Source organism: Solea solea, chromosome 18, assembly GCF_958295425.1.
Source record: "Solea solea chromosome 18, fSolSol10.1, whole genome shotgun sequence".
NCBI lineage: Eukaryota > Metazoa > Chordata > Actinopteri > Pleuronectiformes > Soleidae > Solea > Solea solea.
The window spans coordinates 23,190,408-23,214,674 of NC_081151.1; the positions used below are offsets into that span (position 1 = coordinate 23,190,408).

The window sequence follows — 24,267 nt, forward strand, 5'->3', positions numbered from 1 at the left end:
TGGGTTTCCACATGAAGAACTTTCTTCAAGAACTTGGAACTTAACCAGGATCTTTGTGGTTGTCCACATCAGGGACTTTCGCCAGGAACTTGGGACTTTACTAGAAACTGCTCCTAGAACCTGCCTCAGGAACTATGGACAACCAGGATCTGTATTTGCTTCCACCACAGGAACCATTGTTTGAATTAAGTTCCTAGTAAATGTTTAACCCTTAAAAAGACCTTGCTCAGAAGGTTAATACTTTCTCTCTCAGGGTGGAGCTTGTTGCGGGCGTGGGCGGAGACAACACATACGTCACATGGTTGATAGCACACCTGCGCAGATATGCGGACAAAGGCCTAATTGCAGTGGAAACACAAGCAGGAACCTCCTATTTCCTGGTGTTTAAACTTCCTGACACTTTTTTAACAACGAGCATCCAATCATGAATCTTTCAGATTCTGTTACGCACCTTTAATCCCGACCTAGCTACACTTTCTTCTCCACACACATCAAATATTTAGCATTTATAAATTCAGCCTCATTAAAGACCATGAAAGAGAAGATCTGAAGAAAAAAGTCTGTGAAGGTTCCGAGTCGCCCAGGTCATCTTCAGTAATCAGCTGTGGACAACAAGTCCAGTGACTGTGTACAGGCCTAAGGATTAGCTCCATGTGTGTGTGTGTGATGCTTTAAAACTCACGCGCTTGCGCAGGTTGCAGGTGAGGATGAGGTTGCGTGAGAAGGAGTTGGCGAACGCCGTGTAAAACTCCAGGACCTTGAGCAGAGCTTCTCTCTTGATGACGTGGAGGTCGCAGTAGGTCAGCGCTCGGACGTTAGCGCACGCGTGCGCGAGCGTGGTCTCCTTCCAGAAGACGTCACCGAACACGTCGCCTTTACCTGACGAGAAGAAGAAGAAGAACAAGAAGAATGAAGACGACACAGTTCACAGCTCCAACAATGGCTTTATTGAGAAGTTCAGCAGGTGATGTCATCATCAAGAGACTCGTGTTGGGAAATGAATAAAGACGGAAGAGAAAAAAACAGATTATCTGTGTGGAAATAAAGCAGATGAAATAAAAACGTTGAACATACTGTACATCTGCAACTCTGTATAACACACACCAAACACACACACTTTTTCCGTCCCTAGCAACAGGTTTACCTGGCCTTAGCAACCAGAGCTGCTGGTTTCACCTTCAGACACTGAAACCATGAGACGAGTAACGCTCCGCCTCAAATCCCACGTTAATCCCAGTGGAACGAGAAGGAAAGACTCCGAGGAAATAAGAGGAAACAACTATTTTTAAAGAAACTGGACGGAAACTCAATTTAAAAAAAAAAATATGATTGGATTTAGTTTTGCGTGTGTGTGTATACACATATATATATATATATATATATATATATATATATATATACACACATATATATGTATGTATGTGTAAATGCTTTGTGTTTTAAAGAGTTCCATTGTTCTTGGATCATCTCAAACACTCTCAGACACCAGATGCTGTGAAAAATGTGATATTTCTACAGTTCTTCACTTCAATTTGTAACTAAACTTTTCCTTTATTTGTTAAAGCACGGACACAAAATGTCAGGGTTTTAACTGTGGTGAGTCATTTGAGTTTTAAATCACGTACAAACATACAAAGACTCCTAAGAATACATGTACTGTAAATATGATACTGCTTTTAACCTAATAAAATGGAATTGACGCATTATTTACAGTCAAATGTGACGAAAACATGACATGAATATGCAATTATGTCGTCAGCTGGAAAAACTAAAAGATCCTTATTTCATTCATTATTTTTGTGATTTATCATTAATATTTCCTGCGTTAAATCAAACTTTTGCTCATTTTAATGGCAATAAAAGTGTAATGCAACATTAAATGACACCTAAATCTACATTTCCATGTAGAATAAAAACAATATTGTAAATTGTTTTTAGAAAGCTTCACAATATGGCTCATTCTGGGACAAAAACACTGATTTTTTAAAGTTTACCTTCACATGAGGAGGTTGTTGTTGTTGTTGTTGTTGTTGTTGTTGTATTCTAAGAGGAGAAAAATCAACAAAACTCTTGAGCCTCTGAAATAAATCCACCTGCTTTGTAGTTTTTGGCCTGGGCCCAGACACTGCCACCTGGAAACTTGACTTATCGAGTGCCAGCATTAAATCCTCATGCTAATCACCAGAGAGGACCAGCGCGCGCTTACACTCCCGAGTGTCTCCTTGGCAACGCCATTGATTTACGCGGATAATTACGGAAATATTGTAACATGAAGAACGACAAAATTGTGTCATTACAAAGCAGCTGAGGGGAATTAAAGGGCAGTTCATCAGATTTTAGACAATTAACATTTAAGCAAAAAGTGAACTTTAACCCTAGATTACTGCAAAAGTACACAGTAAAAGTACTTTGTATTACTTGTGTATTAAGTACAAGAGGTACTGAGTGCAAATAAAGTGAAATAATAAACTACTAATACAAACTGTGTATTTTATACCTCTTCAAAGAAAGTGGAAGACAATAGAACCAAGCTAAAGACACGTCTTCACATTAATGTGGACTCATCAAAGTTGAGGGAATCTGTGTGGACCTTTTCCTGACAGCTGAGGAAAAGCAGCCAACTCTGTCACCACAGATGAGGAGTGAGTGAGTGAATGAATGAGTGAGTGAGGGAGTGGATTTGATCTCAACATTCTCCGTCCTCCAGGGCCTGATTTCCCTCTCTCTCTGTGTACATCCAGCAGCAGGACTCGTCTGGAATGAGCTCCCCGGAGAAACCCCGGCGCCAATTAGGGAGGGATGGGGACCAGGTCACACGGGCGAGTGGAGGCTGAGTGAAACCAGTGTGACACTTCCACTGGAGTTAAAGATCACAGTGATGACTGTGGTGAAGCGACGGAAACGCAGGTGCCTCGACCTCCATCACCAGGTTTTTGTAAAAGCTGCTCACCTGAGACCGTCGCTCACATTAACTCTTCTCACTGAACTGCAGAGGCGTCCTCGTTCTGACAGCTACGGTAATCCTGGAACACTGGAACACATTCATCTGTTCATTATAGAGCTGCAGTCGCTGACGTTACACAACCATCTGTTCCCCTCGTACATCAATGTATATACTTGACCCAAGTAGCACCATGCTATATCGTTAGCATAACATAGCATGGTGCTAATAATAATGCTATCTTCAGTCGGTAGACTGCAGAGTTAGGCAGAAATTGCATACTTCATACTGTGCATTTAAAAGGTTATCGGAAAGGTTTGATTTTAAACGTTGTCACGTTGTCTTTAACTCATGAAATCATGAAACACTGACACCAATTCACAATTGCTTCAGCAGGTGGATCTGAAATACAGGTGGAATAAAATTGCTAGTGTAAAAGTCTGTTTTGCATACACACGGTTGGTCATGGTCAGTTGTGAATCCTCCCCCATTGACTCCCTTTTAAAGTACAGCGTTTCACTGAAAGAGTGTGTTTTAAACGATAACAGTCGTGTTATCTGTTGTACAATAACGGCCATTAATGCTGTTGTTGGTGGACAGACATTGTCCCAGGAGCGGAATTAGTGTCTCAACTCACTCAGTTTTACAGGATAATGGCCTGACGGGGGTTAGAGAAGCAGCAGCAGCAAACTGAAAAGCCTCTTCACTGGACCGACGTCCAGCTAAAAGCTTCACACGACGAGATAAAGTGGTGCGTGTTTTCACTCCTGCCCACAGGTCCTTTCTTTTTCTGCTGATGGGAAAAGCTCTAAGTGACAACATGAGTTCGCACCTCATTTAAAAATGTTATTTGAAGAGATCACACAAGCTGGGATGTGTCACTGATAAACAGCAACATCTATTTTCTGGTTTGTTTTTTGGGGTAGTGTCAAATCCTCCCTCTCAGCACCTTGAGGGCCAAAAATGTCCCGTCTATACACATTATTTTTTACCTTAAATCAGATTCTTCTTTTTTTAACCATCATCTTGATTAGGTTGCAAAGGGGTAGAACGTTCCCAGTAAATTTCCAGAAACTTTCCACGCGGCTGGGAACATTAGTTTGGGAATTTTGGAACTTTGGAGTATTTAATGGGAATTTTTGCAACCCAAATGATCATAAACATAACACTAACTCATTTTCAGTATTTTCCAAATATGCCTCCGCTGACCGTTTATCATATGACTGATAAACAGCAACAGCCATTATCTGGTTTTATTTTTTGGATTGTGTCGAATACTCCCTCTCTGCACCTTCAGTGCCAAAAATGTCCCATCCGTATAAACAGCCATTTATTTTTCACCTTAAAATACCAAAGTCTTTCTAACCAACATCAGCCATGATCATAAACATAAGACTAATTCATTTCTCAATACTTTCTAAAAAGGCCTCCACCAGCCATTTATTACACAACATGGCCACCTGCTGGATTACCAGAGGATTACATCTATGCCAAACAGTCAAAATGACGAGAAACCACAACAAGAAATATAGATATGCGGAAAGGACCTCAGCATAAAAGTATATAACATGGAAATAACGCTTTTACGTTCAGTATAATAGCTTTATAATTGGATTCAATGGTGACACTTTATGTACCCAAGGTGACGAACGTAACTATTTCATATAAACAGCATATTTGGAAAAAAATGTAAAACCATTGTCAAGTTCAATGCCATATGTAATATGTTTGGTTCATAAAATGTATAAAAATGTTGGACAGTATCTTTCAAACCTCAAGACGTTGATGTCTTCAAATGTCTTGTTTGGTCCACAAACAAAAATGAATCATTTTTCATGACTTCTTTGCTAATATGAAGCAAAGAAACAAGAAAATATTCACTTTTAATTCTATGGGGGAAAAAATCAGAGAAATTGACTTAATTGTTAAGAAAGAATACAAACTGATTATAAGATTAGCTGACGACTAATTTAATAATCAATTAGTCCAATAATTGTTACCGCCTTAATATGCATCAACACGGGTTAAGAGCAGCTATTTATTTTCTGTAGGTTTCTCCTGGATAAATCCATAAAGGGTAAATTCAGAGGAGTGTTAGGGGCTTAATTTATTCCTCCTCTAATGTAAACAGCCGTGCAATGATTTTTATGAGTGTAACACTGTTCTGTGTGTGACTGGAGGCTCATCTCCTCCTGCTCGCTGCTGCTGCTCGCTGCTGCTCGCTGCTGCTGCTGCTGCTGCTGCTTGCTGGGCCAGAACATATTGCTGTGTGAATACAAAGCCAGACCAAAATCCCCTTCTCATAACAGAGCATGAATAATGGATTATGAAATTAATCAGCTCATCATTTATTTTTATTTTTTTTTTGCAAAACAAAGAACAGGTAGCGAGTGGATTTTTCTCAGACCAGGAGCAGAAGTGGAATCATTAAGGTATAATACAGGCTAAAGGGCTGCGCGTGTTTGTTCTTCTGTTCAGACGACTTTTCTGTCGCTGATGAAAGAACCAACGCATCATCCAGGGTTTGATAGAAGCAAAAGAAGAAGTCTGAATTAAGAGGAGACAATGGAAGAGAAATTGAATTCCTTTTTTTTTTTCTGAGACACAGAGGCTTGTTGCTATAGGGACACAGGGGAAAACAGAGTACTTTCATTTATCTTGGTGTTAGACAGAGTTTTCTGACCGGAATCTGAAGTTCCACTCTCCCACACCAAAGCCCATAGAGAAAATCAGTGATTTTAACATCACAGCACACAGGAGTTGTTGATCCACTGCTGCCTCCATCACTGAGTTCAAACATGTCATTTTGTCAATTCGGCATTTGAAATTCTTTCTTGAGCGTTATTTCAGTGACACAGAGTGACCACACGGGGCAGCAGAAGACCAGCAGCTCCTGTGTCCCTGTGAGCTTAAATCACTGATTTTCTCTATGGGCTTTGGTGTGGGAGAGTGAGTGGTTTACAAACTTCAGTTTCCTGTTGGAAAAGTCTGTCAAACAGTGAGATAAAGACGTGAACGTGTTCTTAAGATATCGAAGACTTAAACTGATGTAGATTTTATTATCGGTTAGCCTTTTATTAAGTGGCTTTAATCAGTATTTCAGCTTGTTTTCAAGCCTGAACCCGTATATTTTATGGGTTTAAGGATGAGGGGATTAGTAAAAATGGCTCTCTACAGCTATTCAAAAGCCTCGGTCCACATATTTTAGACCACAGAACCACTCTGATGGTGCAGGTCGATAAAATCAGGCTCAACAGAGTCATGAAAGAGTTTGTTTAGAGCTGGTGTCGGTGTGAAGCTGCCGGACGAGAGGAAATGAGATTGTTACTACTTAGCACTAATTAGAGGAGCTGCCACAGTATTGCCCTGTTACTGTGGGAAAATGTGTGTGTGTCTGTGTGTGTGTGTGTGAGCGTTGACCTGCTCATACGTCTCTGTGAGGACCAGACGGAGCCAGGACACTCTGCCATGTCCTCACATTCTGTCTCACCTTAAAATGCCTGCTTATGGGTTTATGGGTAGAATTAAGTATGTTTAGGTTAAAGGTCAGGGTAATGGGCGAGATAATTCATTATGTATATGAATGTCCTTAGTAAGAATGCTGTACAAGAATGTGTGTGTGTGTGTGTGTGTGTGTGTTCACTGTCTCTGGAGGAAACTAATATCCACAGCCTGTACCTGCAGAAATTAAAGAGTCATGATAAACAAATATACACTGACACTTGTGTGTGTGTACCCTTGTTGCTCAAGTGTGTGTGTATGTGTGTATGTGTGTGTGTGTGTGTGTGTGTGTGTGTGTGTGTGTGTGTGCGTGCGTGTCCACCTGATGCCAGCAGACACTAATGAGAGCAGAGTGGAGGAGCCTTTCTACGCAGCCATGGGAAATCAGTGGCTGTAAAACCACAACCACACACACACACACACACACACACACAGGTTGGTGCAGCTATTCTTCTGAAGACAAATCCTAGTCCTAAACTTAAACCAGTTCCTCAGAAATGCAGTTCTGCCTCATCAGGACCAGGTTTTGGTCTCCATGAGGATGATTGGTCCTGACAAGGTCAGCGTTTATGACAGAAAAAGGGTCCAAATACAAGAAAACACACACTCATAGACACAAGTTGTGCTCTAACCGCTTACCCTAACCCCCAACTCTCTTCCTAAACCTAAAACCAGGTCTAAAAAGGGTCCTCACTTTCCCAAAATGTCCTCACTCAGTATGGTTTCTACATTTTTTGGTCCTCACAAAAATACACATCCAATAACACACACACACACACACGTTTGTGCAGCTATTCTTCTGAGGACTCTGCATCGACATCCATTTATTTAAACAAAGACTTTAACTATAACCAGTTAATGACTAAAAATAATTCTAACCTTAACATAACCACAATTCAAATCTTAATCCCAAACTTAATCCAGCTCCTCAGAAATGAGATTCTTTTTGGTCTCCAAGAGCAAGACTGGTCCTGACAAGGTCTTTCCTCCTTTTCCTTTGCCTCCATCTTTCAGTTCTATTAAAAAATCATCTCCTCCTTCCTCTTCATTCCCGCCTCCAATCCCTCCTCCTTTCACTCTTTCCCTCCATCAACTTCCTCATCCATTCTCCCGCCTCCAAATGTCACTCATCTGTCTCTTTGACTCTTCCTTCCATGTGTCTGTCTCCTCTCCCCGTCTCTTGTGTCCTACACATGATCCAGTGTGGGAAAAGAAAAGTGCATTTTGCTGCATATGAATACTGACTGATGATCATCTCTGAACATCTCCATCTTTCTTTATGAGTTCCTGTCTTCTCTCTCTCTCTCTCCTCCATCCTGCCCCAAAACTACATTTACAACCACTCTGAGATGATGAACGACGACACCGCTCTCAAACATTTGCTCTTCCTCTTCCTCTCACTGTTTTCTCACTGTCCAAAACCGGTGAAAAACAGAGAAAACCATGTGTTTTAAAGTATTTCAAGAACGGTTGATGATAGAGAGGAAATGTTTGGTTTGTGAGCGTCGGGAGACTTTCAGCCGCTCCCACATTTACATCTGTACTGACAGAGAAATTACAGTTTTAAAATCAACCTCGTCTTCATTTTTTTTTTTTTCAAAGTCAATGGGTTTGATCAGAACTCTGCGCTTTTAGGTGATTTTAAGAAAAACTGCAAGTCATATGAAAATGAAAACAACACACGGGGTTAGACGACAACCATAGCAACGTTTTGATGTCAAAAATGTCTGTGTAGGTTGGAAATTGTGGGCAGGAGAAGAGTTAGTTTAGAGATTGTTGTCATTATTTTCATGGACCTCAGCAGAGTGTGTCACTCTAGCCACGCAATACACAAAAAAAGTGCAAAACTTAAACTGCGATTGTGTAAAAAACTTAATATATATCAAAACTTCAGTTCAGGGGAGAAAAGTCTGAAGTCTTGTGAGCCGTTTAAAGTTTGAACCACATCTCTACGTTAAAGTACGACGACACTGTGAAGCTCCACACTGGGCTGGGTTGAAATCGTTTCCCATTCATGTGTATGTGGAAACGCTTAGAAAAGACATAGCACACTTCTGCTCAAACTGCACGTTTTGACAGATGTGTGGAATTTATCTAAGGAGTTCTTATTGCTGTGCATTGCTAAGCAGGCACTCTTATCTGCCCTTCTATCCTTCCTTCCATCCTCCCTCCTCGCTGATCTCCTGATCCCTCCATCCTCCTCCTGCTCTTGACACCGTGATCAGACGACGGCTTTGTTCTCCTGCTCAAACACAAAACTGCAGCTGTAAGCAATCGCCACTGAGGACGTTGGATACTCGGATATTCTGGTTGCTATGCAACGCAAAGTTTGACCCCGAAAAGGTCCAATTAGCGTCTCGCGGAGTTTGGCTGCTGCCGATAAATCGGAGTCGCAGAGGACACGGTGAAGGTTCCCGGAGAGACTTCATCTTCTCTGAGTCGAGAGCAGAGCGACGCTAATGCTGCAGAAATGTTGTCACATTGTGAGAAAACTGAAGAAAAGTCATCGGATTACACACATCAGTGCTGCATCCGCAGACCAAACCACACTAAACCACTCCTCATTCATTCTGAATTTAGGAAATACTGAAAATGTCGAAACACGGTTCAAAACACGTGCACATGGCCATGAAAACAACACACAATGTTAGACAACAACCATAGCAGCGTTTTTATGTAACAATTGTGTGCAGGAGATGAGTTTGTTTGAGATTTTGGTGATTATTCAGCGAGAGGTCTAGCCACCCAATACACACTTCAAAAAAGTACAAAACTTAAACTGAGATTATGTGAAAAAACCATAACATACAGTATATAAAAACTTTGATTCAGGTGAGAAAAGTCTGAAGTCTTGTGAGCCGTTTAAAGTTTGAACCACGTCTCTATGTTAAAGTACGACGACACTGTGGGCGGGGTTGTGATTTCTATTTCCTATTCATGTGTATGTGGAAATTCTTCGCAGTTTTTTGCGATTTTTGTGGCCACGGTTATTCGAAGTGCTTAGAAAAGTCACAGCGTACCATTCCCGATGAAACCGCACGTTTTGATATAGGACGTGTGCGGGTGTTTCTCATAACTGCAACACAAACCAACGGGAGTTCTCATGGCTTTGTGCTGCTAAGCAGACACTCTAATAATAATAATGATAATTATGATGATAATAACCTCATGTGTCTATCCACAGCAACAACAACAACAGCCACTGATTAAGGTCCTCACTGTGATGAAGCTGTGCTCAGGTTCCACGTCTGTCTCCGTCCCACTTTTTCAAATTTGTGTCACTTTCTCACCAAATTTCTCCTCTGATGTGATTTTTCTCCTCTTCCTCTTTCACATTTCGTGAATCTTATCTCTCCAACGTCCTCCCTCCTCCTCCTCTTCCTCCTCCTCCTCCTGCTCTCTTCTCTCTCTCTGTTCTTTTATTTTCCCTCTGACTGTTGTTGCATCACAGCCTCTCTCTCTCTCTGCTGCAGTGGAATCTATAGCTTTAACATAATGGATCAGCGTCTTCCACGCCGGCAGCAAACTACAGTTCTTACTACGGAGACGAGCCACGTCGTCCTCAATCACATCAACAAGGACAAAACCAGGGAAAGAGAGTGGGGCTGAACACAGCTCTGAAACGACCTGTGTCTTTTCTAAATGTCTCGTTTTGTCCCAAAACTCAAACTATTAACAAAATAAAAACGTCATAAAGACGGAAAACAGGTGTAAGAGTGAGGACATCTTTGAAAATGAGGACATTTTCTAAAGTGGGGACATGGGACAGTTGACATGTTGCTGTGGTTTGAAGGGTTGTGATGGTTGTAAAAAAAAAAAAAAGACATGAGCACCGACCTAAGATGGCGATGACCTCGTCGTCCTGGATGACCTCCAGTGACCCGGACACCACGAAGCACAGCGTGTCCACGCTCTCGCCGGCGTGGAAGATCAGGTCTCCCGGAGCGCAGTGGATGGTCTGGAACTCCACGGCCAGCGAGCGCAGGCAGCCGTCGCTCGCTAAACGGAACGCAGGGTGCTCGTTGAAGACCTGAGACACAAAAAATTAAAAGAAAAAAAGAATCAAAGCTTTAAAGTTTAATGTTTAAAGTTTGAGATCTTCAGCTTCAGCTGGAAGAAACTGTCAACGCCTTCTAAGTTTTAATGATGTGAAATTCTTCCTGTGTTCAGTCTGTGACCTTTTATATTATATTATATCATATTATATTACATATCATATATATATATATATATATATATATATATATATATATATATATATATATAATATGTAAAAATAAATGCAAAGAACGGCCGTGCCTGGTTGACTTTTATGGATTTGTGTCGATATTATTTAAACAACACAAAAGAGAACCACAAAATTGCAAATAACATATTAATTGAATAATTACCAATTACTTATATTTTATTTGTTTTAAAATACACTTTTTTGTTTGCAATGATGGGAATTTCGTGACTCTTTTTTACGTTTTTTTTTTCTTTTTTACGTTTTTGCTCCAAACTTGTTTTTTTTGTGCTCCCTGGAGTTTTTTGTTTGTACATGGGCGGGGCTTCGTGAGCTGCCTGCTGATTGGCTACTGAGTTTTGGAGCAACAGCTCAATGGACCAGAAGTCTGCTCAGTAGCCAATCAACATTTATATTTCCTAAGCCCCGCCCATGGACAGACTCAAAAATAAAAAACGAAAACAAAAAGTGTATTTTAAAACAAATAAAATACAATAATGTATATTTTATATTTGCAATTTCTGTATTTTTGATTTTGTGGTTAATTATTTGTTTGACAATATTGACACAAATCTTGTTCCATCGACTTTGACGTTGATAAAAACGACAAGAAGATATCAATTAAAAAACAACAACCTCTGCTTAAATATAACGTAATAATAATAATAATAATCAGTTATGGCTTTTTTCCCCACAGTGTAAAAGGATTAGAAAACCCAGCTCCACAGACTCGTACCTTCCTGTTGAGGTGGACACAGATGTCGGCTCTCATGTCCTTAGGACAAATGGATAAAACCTGGAGGGAAAAAGAGAGAGGGAGAAACACGAGGGAGTCACAGAGGAAGAGAAGAAAAAATAAAATCACATCAGCAAAAAAAAATAAAAAATGAAAACAACAGCAGAAGACGTGTTATTTTCTCTCTGAGGATTAATTACAGAAAAAAAACGTCTCTAAAACATGACCTGTTTATCTGTTTACAACTTACCCCGGGGTCAGAGGTCATTTCAGATGCTGTAGTGTGTGAAACTACACTGCACAATAACAGTCAGGTTTTATGGTAACAAACAGGATTTAATTTTTTGTTTGTGTCGTGTCATTTACTCACACTCTGCACCTTCAGTACCATAATTGTCACAGCCATTTAAACATAAATGTTCACCTGTCCTGATGTCCTGATGATCAAATAAAATATAATTAATTCATTTTCTTTCTTTTTTTCCACTGGCCATCTATTACTGAAGATCGCCACCTATTGGATTTTAAACATGCTCAGATTTTACTTTTTAACTTCATACTAAAGTAATACTATTGGTTAAGGGATTATTATTTATTTATTTTTACTGGACCTAAGTAATAATTATTGTTCCCTGTGTTTTTTTTAACATTTTAACAGGAAATGTATGACAAACAGAGAAAAATAGGTCAAATATTTATGAATATTAAAAAAAACAAAGAAAAACCCAAAAACTTAAATTTAAGGTCAGGACCTTGGAATGAAAGCATAACGACATAGAATAAAAAAAGAAATGTTTTTATGCTGAAAAGGGTAGTTTATGATGAGTTTTAATGGTGACATTTTATGTCAATAAGGAGATGGATGTAACTATTTGTTTTAACACAGCATTTATAATTAACACAAACTGAATATTTTAAAACAAAAATAAACAAATTATATAAATGAAAGGCTAAAGTTAATTATTAATGTAAATAAGCATCCAACCATGAGGGGGCAGCACTGAGCAAAAACCCTGTCCCAGTCTTGAATTCACTGTTTTTAACTGAATGGACAAAATAAACAGGACAAAAATCCTGTTTATTTTTATCATGTTCTCTAAACTTACTTCTGAACAAAATGACAACAATTAATCATTTAAATATCTTTGCTCTATTTAAAGTGGAGGACATGAGGACAGGAGGAGATGTGGGACACTTCAGGGAGCCGCGGCTCTGTTTTTCAGGTGTGTATTGAGGGTAAACAGCTGACTGAGAATCATGTAATGGCTCCCACTGTGACAGAAAAATACTCACTAATTGGCCCCAGTTCTGACTCAGAGGTGTTTTTATACACGAGCCTCGCGGCATGTCTCCTCAGGAGGGGTTTATTAGGGTTCGAGCAACAAGGTTGCAAGAACCCTATTGAAATGCAAAAGATTATTATTATTATTATTAGGGTTCGAGCAACAAGGTTGCAAGAAACCTATTGAAACTGGAAGGATTATTATTATTATTAGGGTTCGAGCAACAAGGTTGCAAGAAACCTATTGAAACTGGAAGGATTATTATTATTATTATTCTTATTATTCCTTAAAGTAAATCGCGTTTTTGAGGCCTTTCCCATACCCCAAAACTCACAGATTTTTGTGACCGCATCAATCGTGGTGTAAATTTACGTCTGAAAAAGATTCGGGGAATGTGCGTCAAAAATTGAATGTGGGAGGGGCCAATAAGTGCGGCGCCACCTGTCCAAATTCACCATGACCAACACAAATATCGCACATGCACGAAATTCGGTACACATGTGTAGTGGGTCAGGATGAAGAAAAAATTACATTATGACCATGATCCAAACCCAACAGGAAATCCGCCATCTTGGGTTGATTGGCGATTTTTTGGCGATTTTGGCGAATTCGCAGCAATGGTATTTGAACTAACTCCTCCTAGAGTTTTCGTGCGATCACCTTCAAACTTGGTGAGGTCCCTGTGGACCAGTTGAGGAGCTCACGGTATCAAAGGTTTTTTCAAATGTCGCATGGCGCACGAGATAGGGGGCGGCAAAGTTCGTGATGATTCTGATGTTTCGCATCAGAAAAAAAAAACTCTTATAACTTTGCGATGGAAGGTCCGATCCGAACCAAACTTGCTATGATTGATGATGGGCCATGGCTGAAGACGTCTATGAAAAAACGGTGAAGTTTGAAAACAGCGCCTCCTTGTGGTGAAAGAAAATACACAAAAAAAAAGTTTTTTTACGATTTCGGGAATAACTTTTACACAGATAATCGTACCGCACTCAAAATTGGTGACAACAGTCAAAACACATGGTAGATGATGCGTGATCAATATGACGACAAATCGTTTAACGGTGTTGCCATGGCAACGACGCAAAGTCGGATTTTTGGGACAAAAAATCAAACTGCTACAACTTCGTGAATCCTGGTCCGATCTGAACCAAACTTGCTAGGATTGATGATAGTCCGGCCCTAAAGACGTCTATATGAAAATATTAAATTTCGAAAACAGCGCCCCCTGGTGACAGTAGACAATATGACAGCTTGTATTTCAATTATCTCCTCCTAGAGCTTTTGTGCAATCACCTTCAAACTTGGTGAGATCAATGTGGACGAGTTGAGCATCAAAAGTTATCAAAAGCTTTTTAAAATATTGTATGGCGTACGAGATAGGGGGCGCCAAAATTGGAGATAATAATAATTTTTCATAACAGACAATGAAACTCTTATAACTTTGCGATGGAAGGTCTGATCCCAACCAAACTTGCTATAGTTGTTGATGGTTAGTTGCTGAAGACGACTATGTTGCTGAAACGGTACATTTTGAAAACAGCGCCTCCTGGTGGTGGTAGAAAATTCTAAAAAAACAAACTGTTACAACTTTGCCAATCCTGGTCCGATCTGAACCAAACTTGCAAGGATTGATGACAGTCCGGCCCTGAACACGTCTATATGAAAATATTCATTTTCAAATACAGCGCCCCCTGGTGACAGCAGACAGAATTACATTTATAGTTTTTGATGCTGCTCCAACAGGGATTGTTGTATCCACTTGAAACTTAGTATGTGGGACCCCAGACCCTTCCTCAACATGTCCGTAAAAGGTCACCTCCCTACAGGAAGTGGAACGCCCGAAACAGGAAGTAAAGTCTTACATTGTCCGATTGACACGAAACTAGATATGTGAGTTACTGGACCTTCCCTGAACATGTTTACGGAGACGCCGTTGACCAAACAGGAAGTCGGCCATTTTAAACAGGAAGTGCCCTCTAACTTTGCCGTACGTTGTCCGATCTGCACAAAACCTTATATGTGACACCAGGGACCTGTCCTGAGCATGTCCGTAAAAGGTCACCTCCCTACAGGAAGTGGAACGCCCGAAACAGGAAGTAAAGTCTTACATTGTCCGATCTGAACAAAACTTGATATGTAAGACAAGGGAACTTCCCTGAACACGTTTACGGAGACGAACAGGAAGTTGGCGATTTTAAACAGGAAGTGCCCTCTTACTTTGCCGTACGTTGTCCGATTTGCACGAAACCTTTTATGTGACACCAGGGACCTGTCCTGAGCATGTCTGCAAGAGATGACCTCCCAACAGGAAGTGGAATGCCCGAAACAGGAAGTAAACTCTAAGATTATCCGATCTGCACAAAACTTGATATGTAAGACAAGGGAAGTTCCCTGAACACGTTTACGTACACGCACTTGACCGAACAGGAAGTCTGCCATTTTAAACAGGAAGTGCCCTATAACTTTGCCATACGTTGCCCGATCCCCCCCGAAATGTGGATCGACATGCGCGGGGACGCCGCTGAAAATAACTAGTACTGAAAATAACTAGTACCGCGCGCGGTGAATGAACGGGTGAGAGCGCGAGGCACGCGGGGAGCCGTGGCACACGGCGACCCGCGTGGGTCGGCTCGAACCCGTTCAGAACCGCGCGCGGTACTAGTTATTTTTATTATTATTATTCTTATTATTCCCCCAAATGAATTGCCTTTTTGAGGCCTTTCCCATACCCCAAAACTCACCAATTTTTGTGACCGCATCAATCCTGGTGTAAATTTACGTCTGAAAAAGGTTCGGGGAATGTGCGTCGAAAATTGAATGTGGGAGGGGCCAATAAGTGTGGCGCCACCTGTCCAAATTCACCATGACCAACACAAATATCGCACATGCACGAAATTCGGTACACATGTGTAGTGGGTCAGGATGAAGAAAAAATTACATTATGACCATGATCCAAACCCAACAGGAAATCCGCCATCTTGGGTTGATTGGCCATTTTTTGGCGATTTTGGCGAATTCGCAGCAATGGTATTTGAACTAACTCCTCCTAGAGTTTTCGTGCGATCACCTTCAAACTTGGTGAGGTCCCTGTGGACCAGTTGAGGAGCTCACGGTATCAAAAGTTTTTTCAAATGTCGCACGGCGCACGAGATAGGGGGCGGCAAAGTTCGTGATGATTCTGATGTTTCGCATCAGAAAAAAAAAACTCTTATAACTTTGCGATGGAAGGTCCGATCCGAACCAAACTTGCTATGATTGATGATGGGCCATGGCTGAAGACGTCTATGAAAAAACGGTGAAGTTTGAAAACAGCGCCTCCTTGTGGTGAAAGAAAATACACAAAAAAAAAGTTTTTTTACGATTTCGGGAATAACTTTTACACAGATAATCGTACCGCACTCAAAATTGGTGACAACAGTCAAAACACATGGTAGATGATGCGTGATCAATATGACAACAAATCGTTTAACGGTGTTGCCATGGCAACGACGCAAAGTCGGATTTTTGGGACAAAAAATCAAACTGCTACAACTTCGTGAATCCTGGTCCGATCTGAACCAAACTTGCTAGGATTGATGATAGTCCGGCCCTAAAGACGTCTATATGAAAATATTAAATTTCGAAAACAGCGCCCCCTGGTGACAGTAGACAATATGACAGCTTGTATTTCAATTATCTCCTCCTAGAGCTTTTGTGCGATCACCTTCAAACTTGGTGAGATCAATGTGGACGAGTTGAGCATCAAAAGTTATCAAAAGCTTTTTAAAATATTGTATGGCGTACGAGATAGGGGGCGCCAAAATTGGAGATAATAATAATTTTTCATAACAGACAATGAAACTCTTATAACTTCGCGATGGAAGGTCTGATCCCAACCAAACTTGCTATAGTTGATGATGGTTAGTTGCTGAAGACGACTATGTTGCTGAAACGGTACATTTTGAAAACAGCGCCTCCTGGTGGTGGTAGAAAATTCTAAAAAAAACAAACTGTTACAACTTTGCCAATCCTGGTCCGATCTGAACCAAACTTGCAAGGATTGATGACAGTCCGGCCCTGAACACGTCTATATGAAAATATTCATTTTCAAATACAGCGCCCCCTGGTGACAGCAGACAGAATTACATTTATAGTTTTTGATGCTGCTCCAACAGGGATTGTTGTATCCACTTGAAACTTAGTATGTGGGACCCCAGACCCTTCCTCAACATGTCCGTAAAAGGTCACCTCCCTACAGGAAGTGGAACGCCCGAAACAGGAAGTAAAGTCTTACATTGTCCGATTGACACGAAACTAGATATGTGAGTTACCGGACCTTCCCTGAACATGTTTACGGAGACGCCGTTGACCGAACAGGAAGTCGGCCATTTTAAACAGGAAGTGCCCTCTAACTTTGCCGTACGTTGTCCTATCTGCACAAAACCTTATATGTGACACCAGGGACCTGTCCTGAGCATGTCCGTAAAAGGTCACCTCCCTACAGGAAGTGGAACGCCCGAAACAGGAAGTAAAGTCTTACATTGTCCGATCTGAACAAAACTTGATATGTAAGACAAGGGAACTTCCCTGAACACGTTTACGGAGACGAACAGGAAGTTGGCCATTTTAAACAGGAAGTGCCCTCTAACTTTGCCGTACGTTGTCCGATTTGCACGAAACATTTTATGTGACACCAGGGACCTGTCCTGAGCATGTCTGCAAGAGATGACCTCCCAACAGGAAGTGGAATGCCCGAAAACAGGAAGTAAACTCCAAGATTATCCAATCTGCACAAAACTTGATATGTAAGACAAGGGAAGTTCCCTGAACACGTTTACGGACACGCACTTGACCGAACAGAAAGTCTGCCATTTTAAACAGGAAGTGCCCTATAACTTTGCCATACGTTGCCCGATCCCCCACAAAATTTGGAACGACATGCGCGGGGACGCCGCTGAAAATAACTAGTACTGAAAATAACTAGTACTGAAAATAACTAGTACCGCGCGCGGTGAATGAACGGGTGAGAGCGCGAAGCACGCGGGGAGCCGTGGCACACGGCGACCCGCGTGGGTCGGCTCGAACCCGTTCAGAACCGCGCGCGGTACTAGTTATTTTCAGTACTAGTTATTTTCAGTACTAGTTATTTTTATTCTTATTATTCCCCCAAATGAATTGCCTTTTTGAGGCCTTTCCCATACCCCAAAACTCACCAATTTTTGTGACCGCATCAATCCTGGTGTAAATTTACGTCTGAAAAAAGTTCGGGGAATGTGCGTCGAAAATTGAATGTGGGAGGGGCCAATAAGTGCGGCGCCACCTGTCCAAATTCACCATGACCAACACAAATATCGCACATGCACGAAATTCGGTACACATGTGTAGTGGGTCAGGATGAAGAAAAAATTACATTATGACCATGATCCAAACCCAACAGGAAATCCGCCATCTTGGGTTGATTGGCCATTTTTTGGCGATTTTGGCGAATTCGCAGCAATGGTATTTGAACTAACTCCTCCTAGAGTTTTCGTGCGATCACCTTCAAACTTGGTGAGGTCCCTGTGGACCAGTTGATGAGCTCACGGTATCAAAAGTTTTTTCAAATGTCGCACGGCGCACGAGATAGGGGGCGGCAAAGTTCGTGATGATTCTGATGTTTCGCATCAGAAAAACAAAACTCTTATAACTTTGCGATGGAAGGTCCGATCCGAACCAAACTTGCTACCATTGATGATGGGCCATGGCTGAAGACGTCTATGAAAAAACGGTGAAGTTTGAAAACAGCGCCTCCTTGTGGTGAAAGAAAATACACAAAAAAAAAGTTTTTTTACGATTTCGGGAATAACTTTTACACAGATAATTGTACCGCACTCAAAATTGGTGACAACAGTCAAAACACATGGTAGATGATGCGTGATCAATATGACGACAAATCGTTTAACGGTGTTGCCATGGCAATGACGCAAAGTCGGATTTTTGGGACAAAAAATCAAACTGCTACAACTTCGCAAATCCTGGTCCGATCTGAACCAAACTTGCTAGGATTGATGATAGTCTGGCCCTAAAGACGTCTATATGAAAATATTCAATTTCGAAAACAGCGCCCCCTGGTGACAGCAGACAGTATGACAGCTTGTATTTCAATTATCTCCTCCTAGAGCTTTTGTGCGATCACCTTCAAACTTGGTGAGATCAATGTGGACGAGTTGAGCATCAAAAGTTATCAAAAGCTTTTTAAAATATTGTATGGCGTAAGAGATAGGGGGCGCCAAAGTTGGAGACAATAATAATTTTTCACAACAGACAATGAAACTCTTATAACTTCGCGATGGAAGGTCTGATCCCAACCAAACTTGCTATAGTTGATGATGGTTAGTTGTTGAAGACGACTATATTGCTGAAACGGTACATTTTGAAAACAGCGCCTCATGGTGGTGGTAGAAAATTCTAAAAAAAGAAACTGTTACAACTTTGCCAATCCTGGTCCGATCTGAACCAAACTTGCAAGGATTGATGACAGTCCTGCCCTGAACACGTCTATATGAAAATATTTATTTTCAAATACAGCGCCCCCTGGTGACAGCAGACAGAATTACATTTATAGTTTTTGATGCTGCTCCAACAGGGATTGTTGTATCCACTTGAAAGTTAGTATGTGGGACCCCAGACCCTTCCTCAACATGTCCGTAAAAGGTCACCTCCCTACAGGAAGTGGAACGCCCGAAACAGGAAGTAAAGTCTTACATTGTCCGATTGACACGAAACTAGATATGTGAGTTATGGGACCTTCCCTGAATATGTTTACGGAGACGCCATTGACCGAACAGGAAGTCGGCCATTTTAAACAGGAAGTGCCTTCTAACTTTGCCGTACGTTGTCCGATCTGCACAAAACCTTATATGTGACACCAGGGACCTGTCCTGAGCATGTCCGTAAAAGGTCACCTCCCTACAGGAAGTGGAACGCCCGAAACAGGAAGTAAAGTCTTACATTGTCCGATCTGAACAAAACTTGATATGTAAGACAAGGGAACTTCCCTGAACACGTTTACGGAGACGAACAGGAAGTTGGCCATTTTAAACAGGAAGTGCCCTCTAACTTTGCCGTACGTTGTCCGATTTGCACGAAACCTTTTATGTGACACCAAGGACCTGTCCTGAGCATGTCTGCAAGCGATGACCTCCCAACAGGAAGTGGAACGCCCGAAACAGGAAGTAAAGTCTTACATTGTCCGATCTGAACAAAACTTGATATGTAAGACAAGGGAAGTTCCCTGAACACGTTTACGGACACGCACTTGACCGAACAGGAAGTCTGCCATTTTAAACAGGAAGTGCCCTATAACTTTGCCATACGTTGCCCGATCCCCCTCGAAATTTGGAACGACATGCGCGGGGACGCCGCTGAAAATAACTAGTACTGAAAATAACTAGTACTGAAAATAACTAGTACCGCGCGCGGTGAATGAACGGGTGAGAGCGCGAGGCACGCGGGGAGCCGTGGCACACGGCGACCCGCGTGGGTCGGCTCGAACCCGTTCAGAACCGCGCGCGGTACTAGTTATTTTCAGTACTAGTTATTTTTATTATTATTATTCCTAAAAGTAAATCGCATTTTTGAGGCCTTTCCCATACCCCAAAACTCACAGATTTTTGTGACCGCATCAATCCTGGTGTAAATTTACGTCTGAAAGTCGTTCGGGGAAAATGCGTGGAAAATTGGAAGTGGGAGGGGCTAAAAAGTCACGCAAAAAACTTCTATTAGGTCAACTCATGTCGGGTTTAACGTATGTGAACGAAACTTGGTACACACGTTCATTAGGTGGGGACGGTCAAAAAAGTCGATGACGACTTTCCCGTGAAACCTACAGGAAATCCGCCATCTTGGGTTGATTGGCGATTTTTGGGCGATTTTGGCGAATTCGCAGCAATGGTATTTGAACTAACTCCTCCTAGAGTTTTCGTGCGATCACCTTCAAACTTGGTGAGGTCCATGTGGACCAGTTGAGGAGCTCACGGTATCAAAAGTTTTTTCAAATGTCGCACGGCGCACGAGATAGGGGGCGGCAAAGTTCGTGATGATTCTGATGTTTCGCATCAGAAAAACAAAACTCTTATAACTTTGCGATGGAAGGTCCGATCCGAACCAAACTTGCTATGATTGATGATGGGCCATGGCTGAAGACGTCTATGAAAAAACGGTGAAGTTTGAAAACAGCGCCTCCTTGTGGTGGAAGAAAATACACCAAAAAAAAGTTTTTTTACGATTTCGGGAATAACTTTTACACAGATAATCGTACCGCACTCAAAATTGGTGACAACAGTCAAAACACATGGTAGATGATGCGTGATCAATATGACGACAAATCGTTTAACGGTGTTGCCATGGCAACGACGCAAAGTCGGATTTTTGGGACAAAAAATCAAACTGCTACAACTTCGCGAATCCTGGTCCGATCTGAACCAAACTTGCTAGGATTGATGACAGTCCGGCCCTAAAGACGTCTATATGAAAATATTCAATTTCGAAAACAGCGCCCCCTGGTGACAGCAGACAATATGACAGCTTGTATTTCAATTATCTCCTCCTAGAGCTTTTGTGCGATCACCTTCAAACTTGGTGAGATCAATGTGGACGAGTTGAGCATCAAAAGTTATCAAAAGCTTTTTAAAATATTGTATGGCGTACGAGATAGGGGGCGCCAAAATTGGAGATAATAATAATTTTTCACAACAGACAATGAAACTCTTATAACTTTGCGATGGAAGGTCTGATCCCAACCAAACTTGCTATAGTTGATGATGGTTAGTTGCTGAAGACGACTATGTTGCTGAAACAGTACATTTTCAAAACAGCGCCTCCTGGTGGTGGTAGAAAATTCTAAAAAAAGAAACTGTTACAACTTTGCCAATCCTGGTCCGATCTGAACCAAACTTGCAAGGATTGATGACAGTCCTGTCCTGAACAAGTCTATATGAAAATATTCATTTTCAAATACAGCGCCCCCTGGTGACAGCAGACAGAATTACATTTATAGTTTTTGATGCTGCTCCAACAGGGATTGTTGTATCCACTTGAAACTTAGTATGTGGGACCCCAGACCCTTCCTCAACATGTCCGTAAAAGGTCACCTACCTACAGGAAGTGGAACACCCGAAACAGGAAGTAAAGTCTTACATTGTCCGATTGACACAAAACTAGATATGTGAGTTACGGGACCTTCCCTGAACATGTTTCCACAGACGAACAGGAAGTTGGCCATTTTAAACAGGAAGTGCCCTCTAACTTTGCCGTACGTTGTCCGATTTGCAAGAAACCTTATATGTGACACCAGGGACCTGTCCTGAGCATGTCTGCAAAAGATGACCTCCCAACAGGAAGTGGAATGCCCGAAACAGGAAGTAAACTCTAAGATTGTCCGATCTGAACAAAACTTGATGTTAGACAAGGGAACTTCCCTGAACACGTTTACGGACGCGCATTTGACCGAACAGGAAGTCGGCCATTTTAAACAGGAAGTGCCCTATAACTTTGCCATACGTTGCACGATCCCCCTCGAAATTTGGAACGACATGCGCGGGGACGCCGCTGAAAATAACTAGTACTGAAAATAACTAGTACCGCGCGCGGTGAATGAACGGGTGAGAGCGCGAGGCACGCGGGGAGCCGTGGCACACGGCGACCCGCGTGGGTCGGCTCGAACCCGTTCAGAACCGCGCGCGGTACTAGTTATTTTTAATATTATTATTATTATTTTTATCATTATTCTCTCCATGAAAACTACAGCAGCAGCAGAAGGAGGAGGTGTGAAAACACACAGAGGGAAGAGTGAATATTAAATGAATGATAAATGTGTGACATTAATGTAGAACTTCAGTATTTCCATGTTTCATAGAGTAATAACTACAGTAATGCTCTAAACCAAAGAGAAACTTTGAAGTGTTTTATAATCACTTTATCTTGTGTGTTATCTGTGTTTATTGTGCCTATGTTTTTATTCTATGTTTTATTCTGTAGTACTCGGCATTAATCATCCTTTGTTCAGATTGACCTCAGTGACACAAAGTGACCACACGAGGCAGCAGTAGACCAGCAGCTCCTGTGTCCCCGTGAGCTAAAATCACAGATTTTCTCTGTGGGCTTTGGTGCGGGAGATTGTGATGTTTAAAAACTGCAGTTTCCTGTTGGAGAAGTCTGTCTCACAGTGAGATAAACACGTAAACATGTTCTTAAGATATCGTAGACTTAAACTGACGTAGATTTTAGGAGCTCAAATCAGTTTTTCCTCGTATCTCTGCTGGCCTCGGACCAAGTGTCAGTACCTTAAACAACCACAGTTCTCTTTATTGTCCAGAACCGTCTTCATTCAAACGTTCTTGTCATCAGATTTCTCTCAGATTTCACTACAAAGTCCAAACAAACATGGGTTCTTTAAGGTTCTCACCTTCTCCGTGTCGATGCCTTTGGACATGGACCAGGTGGAGACGATGTAGTCCATCACCCGCTCGCTCAGGCCTTTAGGAACCTGGTAGAGTTTCAGGAAGTCCCGCACGTTGTTGAGCATCTCGTGGTAGCGGTTGGTGTTCGCGTACATCTGCTGGAAGATGGTGGTCACATTTCCAAAGATGGTGGCGTAGAGGAGAGCTACAGAGACACAGACAGGGGACAACGTTTCAACGGACAGTTCTTTGTTTTCCTGAAATTAACAACACTTTTGACTGTTTATCTGTCGACCATTTTCTAGATTCTTTGATGAAGTGCTTTGTCCAGAAAACGTCACACAGTGTTTCCCAAACCTTGAAATGATGACGATCTTAAATGTCTTATTTTGTCCACAAACCAAAGTTAGTCAGTTTTAATGATTTATTTCTTACATACATATATATATGTATATATATATATATATATATATATATATACATATATATATATATATATGTATATATATATATATACATATATATATAAATTACAATCAATTCATCGCTGCAGGCTTCAGTAAAGTACACAATTTCTCTAAAACTGCCTCCACCTTTAAACTTAAAGCTATTGTGTGTTGACTCCAGCTGCTGTGACTCCACTGTTGCCATAGTGACCACCCTAGAAATAGTTTCCTCCTCCTTTTAATAAAATGACAAGAAAGTTCAACCTTCATCAGTGTAACTGGAACCCTCGGTTGTTTCAGTCTAATGTGAGCGACGCACTTCACACTTATTCATTTTCAGGGACTGAGCTGAATAAAACCCTTTAACTCCTGACCCAGTGTCCAAAATGTCCATCTGGACTTTTTTATGCCTTATTTTAACCATAAAAGGACCAAAGTAACTCAGTGCTTTTGCCCATTTTTCTGGAATAATGTCTAATATTTGGCAGTTATTTACAACTTACTGCATGTCAACATACTGTTGACTTTGATCTCGGAATTCATGTCTTATTTAGTTTTTTCTTTCTTTCAATATTATAAATATATACAGTATATCAGTATATCTACATAGATATTGCATATATATCTATATATACATATAGATATATATTATGAGGAGAAAGAAGTAAAAACAAAGGAGCTCCAAGAGTGAATGTAAAAATAGAACCAATAAAA

The 24,267-nt window shown here is 41.3% G+C and overlaps 1 protein-coding gene across 1 annotated transcript in view; it reads right to left on the reverse strand.

Annotated features, from left to right (window-relative positions):
• Positions 1–24,267, reverse strand: part of kcnh5b (potassium voltage-gated channel, subfamily H (eag-related), member 5b) — an 88,949-nt gene that overhangs the window by 12,233 nt on the left and 52,449 nt on the right. The window contains exons 9-12 of the mRNA XM_058616180.1: positions 23,113–23,312; positions 11,404–11,463; positions 10,280–10,472; positions 683–879 (exon numbers count right to left, since the gene is read on the reverse strand). Of these exons, the coding sequence (XP_058472163.1) occupies positions 683–879; positions 10,280–10,472; positions 11,404–11,463; positions 23,113–23,312 (650 nt within the window). The remainder of the gene's footprint in view (positions 1–682; positions 880–10,279; positions 10,473–11,403; positions 11,464–23,112; positions 23,313–24,267) is intronic.